We start from the raw sequence: 20120 nt of genomic DNA on the forward strand, positions 1-20120 counted from the left end.
AAGGCAAACTTAACTAGTGCTTTCTGAGAGCTTTGAGGTTTTTTTTTTACAAGACAGTCATATGTAAATACTGTTTATTTTACATGATGACCAAATAGTATACATAGGCCTTGTATGGGTCTCTATGGCAACTTATCCTTTATATTTCTTTACCTGACTGGTAATATAACAGGTAAGGGGGCATCTGAGGGGAAAGCTGGTGTGCAGGGGGACACAAGTGTGTCACATCTGATTTATTAATAATCTTTATTAATTAATACATTTAATAATTTATTAATCTCTGAATCTGTGTTGAGAAAGCAGTACTAAAATTCTAGTGCTAATGTGTGACATCTACTCTAAATTACTTTATTATGTGGCTCCTTTTTCCTCCCTCATCCTTTTCCTCTATTAACATAAGCTACTTTAAAAATGATTTTAGCTAAAATATTCTCAATGCTATTCACAATGACAATACTGTTGTTATCAACAATGTCTCTTTGCAAAATTGTATATAATATTCTTATCTTTATTACTGTATCCCCTTCCCCTGCCTTTCTTGTGAATTATATACTAATTTAATTGAATAAAATGTTTAAAAAACATTTGCATATGTTATGACAGGAAACATTATTCCATTACATTATATGCACAATGTAGTGTCTTATAGAGCTAGGATTCATTATAGAAGATGCATCTTTTACATTCCACAATGTATGTTTTATATGCAAAAATTCTAATTATAGATGATTAGCTTTTAAGCAAATTGTCTACTGTAGGGAGTGGGTGAGAAGGCGATGAACCTTGCAATAAACGGTTCTCCCCTTGCTGCGGGCCCCATACCTACACACAGCAGGGGTAGCCATTTTGAGAATGCAGGCTATCAATTCACTGAAAATAAATTGCCTCAGAGGTGTTCCTAGTGATTTGATTGGTTGCCTTCTCATGAAAATTGGTTCAGCCCAAGAAAATTTCTTCCTCCACTATCTACAGGCAACAGGTGTATATTTATATGGGATATCATACATTTGGAAAAAAATAACTAAAATAATGAGATATATACACACTGAGGTAGTGGAATTTCTAAAGAATTTAAGTTATTGTGTCAAATATGTATTTGTGTTCATTTTAATAGTGAATAGATGCATTGACTATGCTGAGGAGAATTTTTTCAGTAGCTTCAAAGCCCAGTAATACAAAAGAATTATTAGTAAGCTGGATGTATGGCAATTTGTACTTGTCAAAGAACAAAGCAATATAGGGAGGCAGACAAGAAAAGTAATAACAAAAGTATTTATTGAACATAATTACAAGAATTGAAAACCTATTTCAACCAGCATATCACAGATGTAGGACCTATTATCGAGAAAACTTGGGATTTAGGGTTTTCCAGATTATTTTTATAGTGCTAACATATTATGAAGCAATGTAGTAAAAAAATGTATATTGATTTGTATCATTCCCTACCCCAGTAACATCTAAAATTCGAAATTCACACACACTATGGCCACTTCAACCAGACAAGGGTTTTTTTTTCTATAATTTGCCTAAAATATACTGAATCATATTGTCAAAGGAACCCTTTCTTTCCCCTATGTAATCATTATCCAATCTGATTTAGTCTTTAGAAGAGTCCACATAACATTCTCAGCTCTGATATGAAGGCTGAATGTATAATTACAGTGCTACGAGTCAAAAGAAAATACACACTATTTTGTAGCCTGTTGTAGAATGTATAGTGGGAGTCCTATGAGATTGAAAATATAACACTGCATTATCTAGTACAGGCATGCCAAACTCAAAACCCCAATTGGGCCAAATAATCAAAGTCTAAGATTGTCTGGGCCGCAAGAAAACTATAAAGAAATAAATATCCATCTTCAGCACAAACGGGTAATACATTTCATAAACAATCAACAAACTGTCATATAAATGTACTTGGACACCAACTTACCAAATGAATAATGATTATGTTTTGAGCACAAACAGTCACAGATTACCAAGTACCAAGCAGTTCGCTTGAATTATGAAAGCGTACTATTCTGACTGCGTGCGTCAACATACAGCGTGGGTGGAGGGAGACGAGCGGAATCAGTGCGTGACATTGTCGGGAAAGGTTGACTGAACTCACACAAACTGTTCTGACGTTTCAGTGAATTTTTAAATCATTTAACTGAATAAAATAAAACGCGGGCCGCATTCCACTTGTTTTTCCCTAGTAATGCAGAGCCACAAAAAATATGAGCTTGGGCCGCATGCGGCCTGCGAGTTGGACACTTTTGACATTCACCCTAAGCAGACAGTTTAGTTTTGGCTACAGTATTGGATCTTCAACTGTGATTTATTCATAAGCCAAACAAGTTCACTATGTTTTGTAAGAAATTGGACGGCAGCAATCTGACACAACTTGTAATTTAAGCTGCAACTGTCTCTTTAACAAAGTAGAGGCAGCCATTTTGCGGGCTCTCAATTCAATAGGAAGCAGGGACATCGATGAGGTATTTTCTGCAGATGAGGGATGTACTTCGAGACTCCGAATATAGAATACCATTTTTACAGCATATCTAATGGTTCAAAGAGGGAACTTAGAACCATTGAGCAAAAACATACATATTGCTGAAAAACATATATTAGACTACTTTTATAGCTACACTTATAAAGTCTGTTCTCTTTCTACAAAGGACGTGCAAAATACCATTGTGAACACCCTAATTTAGTGTATTCCCCAAGCCCGTAAAGCTGTCAAGTGAGTGTGGCTCAGCTCACAGCCCATTGGGATACCATATCTTACAGAGATTGAGCATCTGGTCAAAGGTAGACATTCTGGAAGAGGGTCCCTCATGGTTCTCCTGGCTGGGAAACTAGAGTCTTTTTCTTTGTTGACTTTTTATGAAATAGTTTTTTTTTCCTTCTAGAGAATAGCAGCCAGATCAATCTAGGATTCACCATTTTTACAAACCAGTGAGTCCGGAGATATGTACAGGAAATGCCGATGAATTGGCTTTTAACAAAATTAGTGTATTTGTCTGTGATAAAGAAATTAGATTCTAAGCACCACCAGAGCAGGAACTGCTCTGAATAAATAAACACACTCTGTACAGCTCTGCATAATATGACAGCACTATATAAATAAAGAGGAATTATAATAATAAAAGTTAGATGTAAAAGGTACTATTCTGTTCTGAACGGCTCCAGAGATTAGTTCAGCACTGTTGCTGGGTATTGTCTAAAGCGTCCCTCAGATAATACCCACGCACGTAATACTTACAAGGCATCAACTTACACACCTAACTACCATACATTTGAAGTAGCGACTGCATATTTTTAGTGCTCTGACCTATGCGATAGGGCATGTGATGTAACGCACTTGAGTTTCTTTCAACAACACACAATACATGCAAACTCTTAAGGGACAATGCAGTGTCAATCTCTTCCTTGAACTTACTTGACAAATCCATCTGTCCATTGTGTGGTTCTTAAAGTGGACTTGCCACGAACACGCAGTGGAGGCTGCCGATTCTGGGGCTGAATCAGGTGATCAATTCTTTATTTAATGGTGAATTATTGGTTCCAACCATAAAATGGCAGCCTCCACTGTGTGTAAGTGACATCAGTTTTAAACATGTTTACTAGACATATTATTTACACTTTGCTGCCAGGTGAGTTCTCTGATGTGTAGTCAAACTATACTTGGAATTGAAGTGTTTGCCACACTCTTTGCAGACGTATGGCTTGCTTTCTACATGGGTGTTCTGGTGCTTGCGAAGGTTGGACTTGTCCGTGAAGCATTTCCCGCACTGTGGGCAAACGTGCGGCCGCTCCCCTGAGTGGATCCTCTGATGAATGATAAGATATGATTTGTAAGCAAAGTTCTTCCCACATAGGTTGCAGGTATGTGGCTTCTCCCCGGTGTGTGTCCTTTGGTGCATCGCAATTTGGGACTTGTAGGTAAAGTGTTTCCCACACTCATCGCATCGGTGAGGCTTCCCGCTCAGATGTATTCTCTTGTGGATAGTTAGATGAGACTTGGTGGCATACCGCTTACCACAATCATCACATCCATATGGTTTTTCCCCCGTGTGACTTCTCTGGTGCCTAATAAGGTTGGATTTGTAATCAAAATATTTCCCACACTCATCACACTGATGCGGTTTCGCCTCTACAGGTTTGGTTCGGTCATTAGCTTGAGAAGATAATTTACTAACCCTTTTACGGCACTTTCTAACATTTCTCAACTCCAACTGCTTGTTTCTCTCTGGTTTATCATGGTCAGTATTGTCAATGCTCTCAGTAAGAAGGAGAGTGCTTTGTTCACATTCTTCAGAAACAGCTGTAAATGTGAGGTTGTCTATTTCATAGAAAGCTGACTTGTCAGGTGAATTTTCTCCTTGGAGCTCATGAAAAAAACTGATATCTTCCTCCGCTGACCTATCTGGTGAACAAGTCCTATTGTAATGTTCTTTTAGAATGTTACTGTTTATGGATCCATCAGTTGGAACAGGATGTACTGGAAACAAAAGAGATTACAATGAAAGTGGCAAAACTGCAGACCAACAGGACAATTACACGCTTGACTGGTGGCATCATAGAACAAGAAATTTACACAGACTTGATGTGCTTATAGAACAACATGATAATCACGTGCTAGATTATTTGTCCTCATAGAACATCATGACAGTGAACACAAGACTTACTGTCCACATAAAACATCGCAATAATCAATGTCTGTGCAGATTCTTGTAAAAGAATGACAGTCACATGCTGGAAATTCCCTGCTATACTTGAGCATGAAAATCACATGAAAGACTTGTTAAATCGCTCTTAATGGAATCTGCCCATAAGAAGACTAAAGGGGATTTTCAGGCTATACTACCTAGGAACACAATGCATGTAAGCATCACGGAAATTAGAAGGGACCTCCGCATAAAGCCATAACTCTGCCAACCATTTGGGTCAATGGTTTTGTAAATGGCATTACTCCAGTCCCTTCTCCTTTTGCAGAGGCTTATTTACATTTTACCCTTTTATAAAATGATGTTTGGCATACTTTTTTATTATTATTGTTTTATTTTAAATGAGAGAAGGGAAAGTTAATAAACAGTTGTTTTTTTTTATAGGAGGACTCTGTACATCTGTGACAAGGTATTTGTGCCTTGGAGAGGGCTGGGCTTGTCTGGATGCAGGAGTAGTGATTATACTTGTTAGGACCACCCTGGGGTGTATAATTGGCAGTGTGACTGTAGTAACTAAGATTAGGGAAGGGGGGAAGGAGCAAAGAAGTTGTACTGTTATGACATAATGTATGAACAAATGTGATATATACTGTGGTCTTTGTCACTATCTGACATGGATATGGTATATCCTAAAAAACATTGTATTCTTTGTTGCTCTCAGACATCACCGGTCACCAAATATTTGGTATTTTTCACAGCTGTTTATACAAGTATTCTTTCACTACACTCATCTGTTATATCCACACGTAGTTCTTACTTAAAACAACACGTCAAACCCATACATACACATTTTGTTGTTCTCATAGAATGACATGACAATCACATGCTAGACAGTCATACAAGAGACTTCCTATCCCCATAGCATTGCATGATGGTGACATGTGAGGCTTGTTATTCCTCAAGAGTTACATACATGAGATTTGTTGCCCACATAGCTGAGCGCCTAAACACACACCAATTGTAACAGTCTGAATCTCTGCTGCGTTGTGGCCTTACTGGTGCAGTTCTGCATATCCACCACCAGTGGTCACTATGGGTGTTCATGTGTCCTAAAAGCGGATGAGCTGATTCACTCAGCTGTAGCTGGTAAGGCACATGACTAGTCTATATATACTCACCTCTTGCAATCAGACCATGCTGGATCATTGTTATTCCTGCTTCCTGTATTCCAGTACCTTGCTATTCAGCAATACCCTCATTACCTGGTTTTGGACCTCGTCTATTACTGGATTTTTGTAAAGTCCTTTTTATACAGCAGTGACACCCACATATTAACCCATTTTTTTTTGTTTTTTGTTAGTTATCCCAGCACTAGTTTTCCTTGTCTTTTGGTGATTCCTCATCTATTCCTGACCACGCTTCTGTCTTTCTGGTATCCAGACCCATGGCTAGTCTGACCATTTCTGGAGTCCTGATTCTGGCAACTTTAAAGGACTTTGTTTATGTATAGTCATTCTGGACGTTTTTTGCCTGGCCCTTCAGCCAATGAGATCCTACCCTGCTTGTAGTAACAATAAACATTACTTTAGTTCACCATCACTATTGTTTCTGTGTGATAATATAGTGTGATATTCAAGAGAACCTTGACACCAATGTAGGTGAAAATCATCTACAGGTTAAGAGGAGTAAGTCACTTAAACCAATACAAGGTCACAAAGACACTTCGGGGTACAGATTCTAGCTGTCATTTTGTGGAATGTACTAAATAAATAACTAGAATCTGATTGGTTGCCTTGGGCAACATCTCCACTTTTTCAAACAAGCAGTTTAGTAAATATACCCCTTAGTGTGAAATAAGAATGATAGACACTGAAGTTTATTTACTTATATTGGCTAAAAATGCAAATTTATACTAAAACCATAACCAATCATCATCTTACATTGTCTACCTTGCACTAGATAGAGAAAAGTGAATTGCTGATTGCTTTCCATAGTTTAAGTACAACTTCAAAATAGAACATTGCCCTGTTCGAGAGCCACCTACATGTCGCATGCTTACCTGCCCAGGTATTACCATGGATTTCCTGCTCACAGCGTCTCGCAATCATCTCCTCTGTTTGCCCATCATCAGATACATGGTTAGGGTAATATTCACCTATATAAACATTTGAATTGGAATATGAAAATCTATATTTTATTTGCATATGCAGTGTAAAAAAAATAAAACGCAAATATGTAACACAGTTCAATTCACTGTTACTTATACTAATCAGCAAAGACTGCATATTTAATCGCAAATAAGCTGTTGGCTAGCAAACTGAAATTGGTTAATGATGTCACATAAAATGTGTCAGTGTTGAGCACTTTATGCCATTGTATATGTATCAGCAAAAGGAAACAGTGAAGGGCATTCATAGAAACCAGTGCTAGTAAAAAGTGCTAACAATACAGTCGCTAGATGTGATATATTTAAAAGGAAATGATCACCTACATATACACTGGACATGAGCCAGGGTCGGATCTAGGCAACTGCTCTACCCGGGGCGATTTTAGGGCGGGCAATTTAGGCCCCGCCCCCTTTCTAATTTCTAAGGCTGCCGGCGGCTGCACAGTATGTGAAGGTCCGCTCGGCAGTGACAGTGTGCTGCCCCGCTGCTCTGATTGTGTTTAAAACACAATCAGAGCATCCGGGCAGCACACTGTCAATGCTCAACGGACCTGCACAGTGTGCAGCCGTCAGCAGCAAGCCCCTGCTAGGGGGGGCGATCGCCCCGTTCGCCCCCCCCCCCCCTGGATCCGCCACCGACATGAGCATATTGAGGACTGAACCAATATTCATGAGAAAGTAGGTCAATTCATTAGAAACCACCAGGATAAATTTGCTGCTGTTCATATTGTTTAGATTTATTCACCTGATTGATAACTGTCCAGCAACAGGCTGCACAACATGGGTATCAAGGAGTTTAAAGTAATTTGAAATCATTATTTAGAACCCCAGCAATTATCCATGGTGCTGGCTGAATTCTCATTATTGCAGTGTGGTCGCAACACCTATCCGCTGGGCCTGCCAAATCCTGCATCATCTGTCATCTACAGTGGATTTATCTGCTACTATGATAAAGAATGCGGCCACTCTGCTAAATTTAAATGAAAAAGATTATAACCATTACAAAAAAAGAAATGACCTATCTGAAAGTTACACCTTAACACTGAAAATATTTTTACTATTATTCTCATAGGCATATAGCAAAAGGTTGGGGTCTATGTTAGCAAACTGTATTACACGAATTTACAAATGTTATATATTTTGTGCCAGGCAACTGCATCTTTTTTAAGATCTCTACAGATCTACCTTACTTGGCTATATTCCAGTTCTATCTTTGAATATACATATTCATATATTTTGCAGGTTGTCTAACTTATAGATGCGAAAACCGGAATTACATTGATAGCCCCTTTTCTCCATAAACAGCCAAACTCCGTAAGGGAAGCTCAAATGCAAATAAATTCATAGAAAAATTCTGTTCTGTCTTGTTCTCGCTAATAGCCCCGAACTGTCCCAATCTTCGTTGGATAGTTTGAGACCCCACAGTCTGCAGCCTAGCTATGGGTGGTATGAGCTTGAAGGGAAATGTGTCTTGACTGGGCAGATCAGGGGCATGGCCTGATATGTCCCGGATGTTGCCATCACTTACCGGAATAGGTGTCTGAATCGATTTCTACTTGTAGAATGTCATTTTCGTTTGTTTCCCAATGTTCTTTCTCATATTGTGGTGCAGTGTCAAGTTTGTCCATAAAAATGTCTGGTATAGTAAATAAACATGTTCAAAATTATAACTACGGCATTAAACTGGACAGTTTATATGTTAGATATTCTTACACTGCCACCTGAACCCGTTCTTTCCAGGGAATATTACTGGTAACACTGTCACTAGCACACAGATTCTAACCCAAAAATATTACTCCAAATAACAGTGTCTGCTTTCCAATGTTATAGCCAGTCCCATCAAATTGCACACAAAGGAATCCATTACCCAAATATCCACACCCAACAAGTACACAATGTGACAGGAGCAATTTAATAAACAATAATTCACAATCAAAGTTAGATTAAGCGTATACATGTAACACAATATATCATGCTTTGCCTAAACAGTGCAGGTATAATTATAATGAAAGCACATACATCGACACATATACATATATATTCTGCTCTTATTTAAAAAAAATGTGGTCCTGATTAATGTTCAGACGCAACCAGCACACAACTAGCGCCTGAAAAACGAGCACGGAACTTGAGCAAAGTTCCGCCTGTATTCATATCCAAGCGGATCTCACTATATGTTTCTATTTGAATATGGGTATAAGTGCGCCCTGACTAAACATTACTTGCCGTAGGTTAACAGACAGAACACATTTGCAAAATAAAGTCCATGCAAAAAAAATATACTATAAAATAAATTAACAACTCATAACACTATAATCATTAACATTAATTTGTTTTAAAAAAATATCTTTTGCCTTTCTTTTTTTTTTTTTTTACATTAAAATGCATAAATCAAGATGTTCTAAATGTGTACTGTACAATGCATTTTTATATTCTTCCTTACCTGCAGACAAATGTTCTTTGCTATCTAGTGTCACGCATACATGTAGCTTGTAATACAAATACAATGCCGTGACATTTATCACTATTCATCGGCACTTACACCTGTCCTGCAGATGGTGGATATGATACGGCTAAACAAAAACGTACTTTAGAGGACTTGAATCAGTCGCATTGGAAAGCCCTAGGCACGTCCTTACTGTACTTTGCCTACGTTTCTCCACCCCTGTTCTGCCTTTCAAGTCGTAGGCAATCGTGTCATTTAGGTTCATACATGAATTGTTTGCAATCGCGTTCATCGGCATAAGGGCAGTTGCTGAGCATGCATGGGCCTATTTCAAGCAAGATACGGAACACAAGGGGACTTGCATCCAAATATGAATCAGGCCCTGTATGTATAAACTGATGTATTGTAACTTTTTGTATGAATAGTTGTATTGTTAAGATTTTGCAACTCAGACATCAGAAAGATAATATAAGTTAATTTTTGCAGTTCTTAGATGATTCCAAACTAGACATAATTAGATAAGATATTTGATAATTAATTCTTAGGTTGTTTTGCTAGAATATATAAGCAATATATCTTTATAGTGGAAGAATTAGATGTAGTCTGCCACCTACTATACTATATATAAATTCAGTTTTTATACTTAGTACTACTGCCAGCTACTGTCTAAAGTTAGTATTGAATTATTATATCTGTGATACATAAGCAAAAAAAAAATAAAAGGTGCAAGATGGGGAGATTCTTTGAAGTCTCTCTGGTGGATACATTATATATTTTGTGACATTATATCACAGCTTCCTCAGTGTAAAGTCTTGGAAGTGAGGTGCATTTTAATCTTGCTATTGTAATCAGGATTCCTGCACAGATCCAGACATTGGTTGTATGTAAACCTTATTTATCAAAGCTGAGTAAAATAATTTATTACATCTTTTGTGCCAGTTGTCATTCTTTCTTTGTGCTTGTATTTCTTGATTGTAATCTCGATAATATTCTAGTTCTGACAATACAACAGACCCATTGGAACTAGACATAAAAGTTTCACTAAAGTCCATATCCCTCTAGTTACACCAAAAAGCCACATGCGATATTCCTAAGTCCTAAAAGGCAATATAGGTATAGTATTATAATAATAAAATATATTTTATGTTAATGTAACCTAACAAGTAAATTTGATGGATTCAGATGAATGTGGCAGATGGACATTCACAATTTTATCAAATTGTCCACTAAAAAAACCTCAATATTTCAGATATTATATTGTATATAAATATTACAGAGTGTAATACACAAATAATATGTGTGTGTGTGATGTCAGAGATTGACCAAGATAAGGATCTGTAGTTTATGCAAGTAATCACACCACTCATATATTACAATCGAATCATAACTAATTATCCTTAACAGATGAATATCACTGACCTGCACAGATGTCTATCTGTTGACTGCCCTTCTGTATTCCATTCCTTTCATCTTCCACAAGTGACACCTTGTCAAAAAATGTATGACCATCTGTTAATTCCAAGAAAGTGTGTTTTTATAAATGTATTCCAAAGAATAAAAGGATTGTCAAACCAATATGTATTGAAAGACGGGAATACTGCTTAATTACCTGTAAATGCTAGCATAGGAAAACTTGTATGTTAATAACGGGTTTCAACTCTAAACTCCAAAATTGAAATGTCCAGATATGAACCATGAAGGTAAAATACATTGTTCAGTATTAATATGACTTTCCACTATCTCTCTGCTACAAAGAAAAGTATTACCCCCCCCCCCCCCCCTGCATTAAAGACAGATGAAGCTTGTCCCTCAGCTTTAGAACAGTATCCTGAGACGGGTCAAAAAGCTGTTGAGACTGAGTTACTAAAACATCTTTCCACAGACTATATTGTGGCCAAGCAAGTCTTTCTGACAGCCAGTATCTGGATGGGAGGGGTGGTTCTGTGTTAATATTATATGGAAGGGGGTGTGTTATTGTTAACTGGGAGGATGTGTACCATTGCTGTCTTGGAGGGGTAAAGTAATGTTCTCTAGGGGATGATGTGGTGTAAATATATATTTAATGTGGCTATTGTAATAAAATTTACACCAAATGTCAGCAACAACCCTTGCACTCTACACATGCAAAGAAATGAAACCATAGATGTCCATAATTAAAGCTTTGTGTAATAATATGAAATGATACAGGGAAGAAGTATTGAACAAGCTTCCTGAAATGTATTTAATACTTTGTACAAAAGCCTTTGTTGGTAATGACAGCTTCAAGACGCCTCCTGTATGGAGAAACTAGTCGCATGCATTGCTCAGGTGGGATTTTGCCCAATTCTTCCAACGCAAATAGTCTTCAAATCTTGAAGGTTCCGTGGGCTTCTTCTATGAACTCTGATCTTTAGTTCTTTCCATAGATTTTCAATTGGATTCAAGTCAGGTGATTGGCTGGACCATTCTAGCAGATTTATTTTCTTTCTCTGAAACCAATTGAGAGTGTCCTTGGCTGTGTGTTTGGGATCATTGTCTTACTGAAAAGTCCACCCTCGTTTCATCTTCAGCATCCTGGTAGATGGCAGCAGATTTTTCAAGAATGTCTCAGTACATTTTTCCATTCATCTTTCCTTCAATTATATGCAGTATGCCAGTACCACGTGCGGAAAAACAGCCCCACACCATGATGCTCCCACCTCCTAACTTCACTGTTGGTATGGTGTTTTTGGGGTGATGTGCAGCGCCATTTCTCCTCCAAACATGGTGTGTATTATGGCATCCAGAGAGTTCAATTTTGCTCTCATCTATATCACACTACAGTCCACACTATACTGTCCCAGTATTTCACAGGCTTGTCCAAATGTTGTGCAGCAAACTTTAAACAAGCTTCAACATGTTTTTTTCTTCAGCAAAGGAGTCTTGCATGGTGAGCGTGCATACAGGCCATGGCGGTTGAGTGCATTACTTGTTTTCTTTGAAACAATTGTACCTGCTAATTCCAGGTTTTTTTGAAGTTCTCCACAAGTGGTCCTTGGTTCTTAGACAACTCTTCTGATAATTTTTTTTCACTTCTCTGTCAGAAATCTTGCAAGGTGCACCTGGTCGTGGCCGGTTTATGGTGAAATGATGTTCTGTCCACTTCCAGATTTTGGCCCCAACAGTGCTCACTGGAACATTCAGCAGTTTAGAGATCCTTCTATAAGCAATGCCATCAGGATGTTTTGCAACAATAAGGTAGCGAAGATCTTGAGAGAGCTCTGTGCTTTTGCCCATCATGAGAGGTTTCTTGTGCGACACCTTCGTAATAAGACACCTTTATATAGGTTATCAGTTGTGGCTGAACCAGCTAGAAGGATTGCTTCCTAATTACTGATAGATTTCAGCTGGTGTCTTGGCTTTTCTTGTCTTTTTGCACCTCCCTTTCTTCATGTGTTCAAAACTTTTTCCCTGTGTCATTTCACATTATTACACAAAACTTAATTTATGGACATGTATGGTTTGATTTCTTTGCATGTGTGGATTGCAAAGGTTGTTGGTGACATTTGGTGTACATTTCATTACAATAGCCACATTAAATATATATTTACTGAGAAAAATGTTGGTGTGTGTATGTTGCATAGGGAGAGTAATCAGTGTTCAGTTCTGGAGGCCATCTCTCCAGAAGGATATAAATACATTACAGACTGTACAAAGAAGGGCAACTAATATGGTGCATGGGCAACAGCACAAAACTTACTCAGAAAAACTAAAAGATCTTAATATGTATAGTTTGGAGCAGAGAAGGGAAAGGGGGACATGATACCAACTTTCAAATATATCAAGGATTTGAACAAGGTAAAGGAGGAAAACATTCTTCAAAGGAAGAGAAGTATTAGAACACGAGGACATGCACTGACACTGGAGGGAAGTAGATTTAGAGGAAAGATGAGGAAAAACTACTTCACAGAAAGGGTAGTGGATAAGTGGAATAGCCTCCCGTCACAGGTGGATGAGCCGAATACTGTAGAGCAATCTAAACATGTTTGGGATAGACATAAGGCTCATATAGGGTCTGAGGTTACCATAGGTTAAAGATTGGCCAGACTAGATGGGCCAAGTGTTTATTATCTGCCATCAAATTCTATGTTATATGAGCACCACTTGATATGGTGGAGGATGACCCGTGAAGGTAGAAGCTGTCTGAGTGCTGGAGTCTTGGGTCGTCTCAAGAGAGGGCGCTGTCATCGGTACAGATAACAGCCAAGATCCTGCATACTTACTTCACCTTGTCCTCCACTTGCACACATCGTTCACCTGTAACAATGGTTCAAGTTAAATGGGAGTATTGAAACCTGTACAAGTGGAAGCAGCGCTATTGAGTTTTTACAGTGGTGCTTGTATTATAAGCAATTGCCTATGCTAACACTAATATGCTGTATATACCTCCAGTCATCAAACCCTTGCACCTTCACGGATCTGAAGACTAGGACTCAGACAACAAGCTGTCCAGAGGAAGATCACTGGTTTGGAGCAAAGGCAAGCAGCGGTAAGTATTTGTAACGGAGAAGGGTATGATAGATAGACGGACATAAGCATAAGGGCAGCACCATTATTCACTCACTATACACAGGACAGAGACACATCTACATATGGCCCTGAGTGAATTGAGTCTGCATTCCAATATCCAGACCACCTTCACAGTGTGTAGGTGACAGAAGTAATTGAACTCGCCTAGGTTGATTTCCTCCAAGATTCCAGAGGAACGATATAGCTTTTGATTCTTCAAAGTTACTTCCTGGTAAAGATCCTGATGTTCCTCAATAAAATCCCACTCCTCCATAGAGAAATAAATTGAGAAATCCCCACATTTTATAGGTACCTAAAAAACATAAGAGTCCTGTTTCAGCTGAAAGAATACTCTAGTTATATATTGTTTTTAAAATAAATAATGTTACAGTTTAACACCTCTTACAGACAGACATAAAACGCAACACTTAATCATTTTACATTTACGCAGCCAGAACAATACAGACATTACTAGACGTCGCAGAAAGTGAGAAAGAAAAATAGGCACATATACAGAGTTAATGGTAACTATGCATTATATCCAATGTAAAGTCACAGTGCTCACCTCTCCAGTCAGCAGGTGAGTGGCGCTGTGAGGGGAATTCTTCTTCACTATGACATATTCCTACACAATACAAAAAAAAGTGTAATATGTTAGGTGTTAACTATGCAACAGACTACAGTGCACCAGCCACTGTGAATAATAAACAAGCCCAATACTTACTCTGTTTTAAAGACAATGGTTAAGTATGTGGAATATTATATTGTGTACAAATGCACCTATTCATCACGCAGCACAAACTGTATATCAGCCACTATATTGGTGATGGTTCCTCTGCACAAATACTTATCCTGATATGTGCAAGAGTGAAAATAAAGCACTACTTGCTATCATCCTTGTACAACACCTTTATTTATTTGAACCTATTTGTTTGACTCCTATATACTTGTATGCCTTTATTTCAATTGTTCCATTTAGTGCTTTTTTTTTTTTGTACTACTTCGGTATATTTGCGCCTATCTATGTGCTACTTATTAACTGGCATTTCTGTGCTGTTATTGGCTGTGCATCACTGTTGGAATGAGATGAGACAGTGGAAAGCAGAGTACAATTTGCACCAGCTCTTAGCAGCCTGTAGATCAGGCCTGGCCAACCTTTGACTCTCTAGGTGTTGTGAAACTACAAGTCTCAGCAAACTCTGCCAGCTATCAGCAGACAGATCACGCTGGAGCAAAAAGAGTCTGTCTGCATGTACCGGTATACAAATACAGGTGATAAACGTGGAGAAAGAAGCACATGATACCACGATAAAGAAAGTAATTGCCTTTGTGCTATCAATCCTCATTTCCACATTCACCAAGTGCCCCGGGGTAGTTTGACATGAGGATGACAGGTTCAGTGAAAGTAATGAGACACCTACCTATGCGAGCACAGATTTCACGTTGGGTTCTAAATTTTAAAAGACACCCACCACGTTTTCTTACTTGCCCACTTGGAAAAGGAGTACTCGTCTTGACTGCAACTGTCTCATGGGTAATTTAACACTTTCAGTGCCAGAGGTTTGAATTGATATGTTCTCTCAGGAGACCAGGGCAATTTTCAGTACTGCATCGGTTTTGCCAGTAATATTCTTGTTTTATTTTATTTTATCCACCTGTTAACATTTTCTGTTCTGTATTTTTTTGAGTGGGGGGGGGGTACAGATATGGCTTCCTACTTTATACCACTGGTATAGTGAAAAACAAAACAAAAAAACCAGGCGATAATAATATACATATACATTTCTGTGGCAACTTTTACACAATTAATTTGACCCATACAATATATTCCTTTGTTATTCTGGAACTTGTAACATTTATAAGAATACCAAATATTTGTACTGGACATGTGTCCGTGGGTGATAATAGAGGAGTACATATTGTTTACTGGGGGGGGGGGGGTGTCATTTGTCTTCAACTTTTTTCTTCTTTATTTATTTTTTTATAGATTAAGAGGGTAAAAAAACTTTTTTTATTTTTAATTACAATAGAATGGGTTAATATACTACAAAAGAGCCATGACTGTCAGAGATATCCACACTGCATGTTAGCGCATGGTAACATACCAGTGTTTCAGACAGCCCCTGGAAGTCCTGACAGCTCAAGGCAGAGTGTTCACCTAACAATCTCTCTGTCTGTCCCTCCAGAAGGACACCCAATCACTTTCTGTAGTGAGTCAGTTCCTCCGGTCTTACTAATGGTCTTAATCATGGTCACAGAAGAGTGCTCCGAGAAAGCTGCCCTCTTGAAGCAGAAAGGAGCAGATGTAGTCACACTGGGTTTTGCAATATTACAAGAACTGAAAGTGACTTGTCACGTGTTCTGTGAGACACTTGTTACTAGTGAGCAATATGATCCTGAGCCTGAGGTCGGAGCCATGAGTAGGATCATTCCCTAGAACTCTCACCTCTCCTGTAAGCAGATAGATGATGCCCAGGGCATGGTTCAAGATCCTCTCAGTCAGGTGCTTCTTTTCCTTTTTCATTTTGTTACACTCAGAATCTGCAAGATTTAAACCTACGAGAAGGAGCACATGTCAGCGGGTACAGAAGGTGGTATATGTAGAAGTGTAAAGTAATTTGATGAAAGATGATTGAAATGACATTCGGTGGAAAGTATTATTCTTGTGCAACTCCTGACAACTTGCAAAGCAGAAGAGGAGGCTACTGGCGCTTGACTTACAAAAGCAGTGCACAGTAACTTATAGCAACCAATCGGGTATTTGCTTTCATAAATCTAACTTGCAGTAGACCAATCAAGGCTGACTGCTGATTGGTTGCTATGAGTTAGTGCGGTTGTGCTCTTTTGCACCTAGGTCAGCAATTAATCCCCTGAATCTGGTAAGGTGATCAGAACAATGGAAAATAGGTCCTTCCTTTAATAGTGATCCACACGCATTATTGCTCAATCCCCCTAAAAAATAGGGTTATGTATCGCTGTTCCCTCAATTTACATTCAAACAAGTGAAGAGTAGAAATTGCTGAGTTTCGTTTCTAAACTCAGCGATTTCTAGTCTGTAACTGTATAGTTAATAATTCACTGTACCAGGAGTACTTTGCATTAGTTATGGTAGATCCATATGTTCTGGTACAGTGCCAGGACATATATGTCATCCCAATGGGAGCACACTGTAAAAGCAATGAGGTTAAGAAGTGTTTACATTTGTGTTTCCATATGTGTTTGGCTTGAACAAGTTTAACAAAACTCCAGTTTTATCATAAATGCATTTAGAAAATGCAGATTGAATGCATTTGTAAAGCCAAGCCAAATGCATATTAAACGCACACTTAAATATAATGTGGTTTATATCGATTTTTACTTAATTTAAACGTAATTAAAAAAAAAACATTGTAAAAGCCAGTGTGTACACAGCTTAGACGTGCTTAGTTTAAAGAAAAGTCTTTCTGCAGGGTCTTTTTTTTTAATTTTAAACACCCTCTCTCCTCTGATATGGAGATACATTCTGGCACATATTGTATTAACCATGTATATCTGCTTGAAATAAAGGGTGAACAGGAAAATGACGTGTCTGATCAAGTTCTATTGGGACAGTCCCACTTATCTCCAGGCGCCATGCTCAGTAAATATAATGTTCAGCGAACTGGATCTCATCATTGTGCAGCTGTGCCAAGTTACACAATAACACAGTGTTACACACAGCTTGGGAACAGTCTCCTGGTAACCAGAGATCACCATTTTATTTTATTATTTTTTTTGGGGGGGGGGATAGTGCAGCCTAGTGGTAGAGTAACGCTTGCGCCACCACCATCCTGCCCACTACATCCTCACGATTTATAAGTTCTCTACTTTCCAATAAGCAAAGGTGGGGGGAGGGGGTGTAGCCAATGAGCAATGTCAATGTTGCCAATGTACCCAAATAATATTTTAATATTAAGGGTGAATACTCTGGGCCATGGAGGGGGTGGATGGAGGGACTTGTAGGCTATATTGTATTCTCTCAAATCCATCAATATTCTATATGGGGGCATATGATGCTATATATTTGCTATATACTAACATCGGAGGCTGTAGAGAGATACTGCATTTGGTTATGTGGGACATATTAATCACAGTTTAATTCATTGAAGTATTGTTATATAATTGACTTTAGCTTTTGGTCGATCCCTTTATCCCTCAATCATTGAACAGTAAGCAAAGTAAAGATCTCAAAATTGTTTTGACTTCACAGAGATTATCACTAAACAGCACCACACATAAATGATTGCTATAAAATACATGAACAAAAAACAAATTAATATACACAAGTAAAACAAGATGCAAGTATACAGTATATATATATCGTACCTGTCAATAGTCCTGATTTTTGGGTACATTACAGTGCAGGGCTTAGCTCAATATGTGCAGGTATTTTGCAGATTTATTTTGTCATGCTTTTTCCATTTACTAATGTTGGAATGTATGATATATACAACAAATTCTTGACTCACTGAAACACAAGCTATTTGTAACTGACAGGGCCAGTTCAAGTATAAGCAAGATTATTAGTGGTGTACCGATGACCAGTGGTATCAAAACATAATTATACCGTACAAAGTATTCACAGTTTAATAATGTGCATGCAAAAAAGAAAGCAATCAGATTATCTTTGCAAATGTGTAGCATTGCAAAATGTATTTTCATGCATAAAATGAGATGTATAGCTACATTATTTAATATATCAGTGTGCATGTTTGCACATACAATATATATATATATACTACACATATACTACACACAGATAAAGCTCATCTAACAAAGCAGTACAGCCCATACCTTGCAGTCAAATAGGATTTTAAGAGGAAGTGATGTTGAGTGTTATCAATCTGGGGATTCTGGGATTTGCAGTAATCTAGCCTGATGAAAATAGAGTACAGATACACCAGTAGGACTGCAATTCCCAGTGTTCTCCGAATGGGAGGTCACACAGTCAGTGGCAGCCAATCACATTCAGATTAGGCATCCAAAGAAACTTCACCTTTCATGTTGTCTGTGTAAGTGTACAATTACTTATTTGATCACAAAATAAACCTCAGCAACATATTTACATGTACAGTGAATAAAATAGCTCATGCCTGCCTTCATGTTAAAGTCAAACTGTAGCTCTCCAGCAGCTTTAGAAATAAAAGTCCCTACATACTCTGCCAGAGGCATCCTGAAACTTGTAGTTCTACAACAGCTAACACTTCACATCTTGTCAACCTCTGCTGTTCATAAGTAGCTATCACAGGCTAAGATGAAAAAAATGTTGCTATTTTTTAAATGCCAAAAAAAGACATGGGCTGATGCATAGTGGTAATTACGCCAATATGTGTGGCATATCTTACATGAAATTGCTCTGCGCATGCCCAGAAAGTGGATGCATGTATATGAACCTATGCAGCTATTTACACCTGCTTGTTCCTGGAGATGATGACAATCGCCTACACTAGCTAACCGCTCCCGATTGGCTGACTGTGATTTTACCTCTGAAGCTGCTGGGTGCTTTGTGCATTTCTCATGCATATATTATTGGATCTTGTGTATGTATTTATTTATTTTTCAAATGTTTTTGCTACTTTCATGCCTACGCGAGAAGGAAGATTATATAAAGTCTAATAGCTAAATAACATGTCTACAAAGCTTTAATGTGCTTACAACCTGGTTCTGTGTATATTAGTGTAAGTATGCCTGCCGAAAAACTTGAGATGCTTGCAGCTCAGCATATGGCCTTAAATATGCTATTTTTGCTTACGCATTTTTGACCCATAAATTCCGTCAAAATTGTGTTCAACTCTGCATCAGGCCCCTAGTATTCATTGCATTAAATATGTTGTGAAGATGCACCATCTTATTTACACAGCAGTACATTCTTATTTATTTTTACTAAAAACTTCTAAGATAGAGATTACAATGACAACACCTACAGTAGGGTTCCAGTGTGTCCCAGTATTCCTAGGACAATAACAGCTTTTTTGCCACTGAAAATAAATATGAATATTTCTTCCCTAGAAATCAAACATGTGATGCGCATGTATTAACACAATTAGTAGAAGGAGGTAGAGGACATTTTCAGGGACACCCTGGCACCACGTTCTATATTGGCTTTTTATTCAACAAAAACAGTCGTCCATAAGAATTTGCCTGCAAGTAAGCCCATAATATAGTGTGTTCTCAGCTGAGGGCGCACCTTTCAAAGTACGCAGTAATCAAGGAACTAATAAACATATGAAAAGCAAATGTATAACTTGTTCTACTGCACCCAAAAGAAAGCAATGATAGGCATTTATACACTGAGAAAATGTCACGTTAC

General features: G+C 38.1%; 1 protein-coding gene and 1 long non-coding RNA gene across 2 annotated transcripts in view; one reads left to right on the top strand and one right to left on the bottom strand.

Annotated features, from left to right (window-relative positions):
* LOC142102353 (uncharacterized) overlaps window positions 1-6251 on the top strand; it is a 281858-nt gene extending 275607 nt beyond the window's left edge. Inside the window, exon 4 of the long non-coding RNA XR_012679251.1 lies at window positions 6013-6251. This is a non-coding gene — a long non-coding RNA (uncharacterized LOC142102353). The remainder of the gene's footprint in view (window positions 1-6012) is intronic.
* Window positions 1259-18469, bottom strand: LOC142102351 (uncharacterized). Its single transcript, XM_075187168.1, has 8 exons — window positions 18137-18469; window positions 16239-16348; window positions 14358-14417; window positions 13958-14105; window positions 10685-10774; window positions 8348-8455; window positions 6712-6807; window positions 1259-4486 (listed from the first exon to the last, which is right to left on the bottom strand). Exons 2-8 carry the CDS (start codon window positions 16314-16316, stop codon window positions 3618-3620), a joined length of 1449 nt encoding a protein of 482 aa, XP_075043269.1. The 5' UTR covers window positions 16317-16348; window positions 18137-18469; the 3' UTR covers window positions 1259-3617.
* Window positions 18470-20120: the final 1651 nt, after the last annotated feature.

This window comes from Mixophyes fleayi, chromosome 9 (genome assembly GCF_038048845.1).
Source record: "Mixophyes fleayi isolate aMixFle1 chromosome 9, aMixFle1.hap1, whole genome shotgun sequence".
Classification (NCBI taxonomy): domain Eukaryota; kingdom Metazoa; phylum Chordata; class Amphibia; order Anura; family Limnodynastidae; genus Mixophyes; species Mixophyes fleayi.

Bases quoted from the DNA above. Each gene is read 5' to 3' on its own strand.
- LOC142102351 (XM_075187168.1), bottom strand. From the start codon at position 16,316: ATGAAAAAGGAAAAGAAGCACCTGACTGAGAGGATCTTGAACCATGCC. The intron at 14,106-14,357 runs GTGAGCACTGTG...TATGTTTTTTAG, and splicing joins CTCACCTGCTGACTGGAGAG to GTACCTATAAAATGTGGGGA. The intron at 10,775-13,957 runs GCGAGTTCAATT...TGGAATTAACAG, and splicing joins CTTGGAGGAAATCAACCTAG to ATGGTCATACATTTTTTGAC.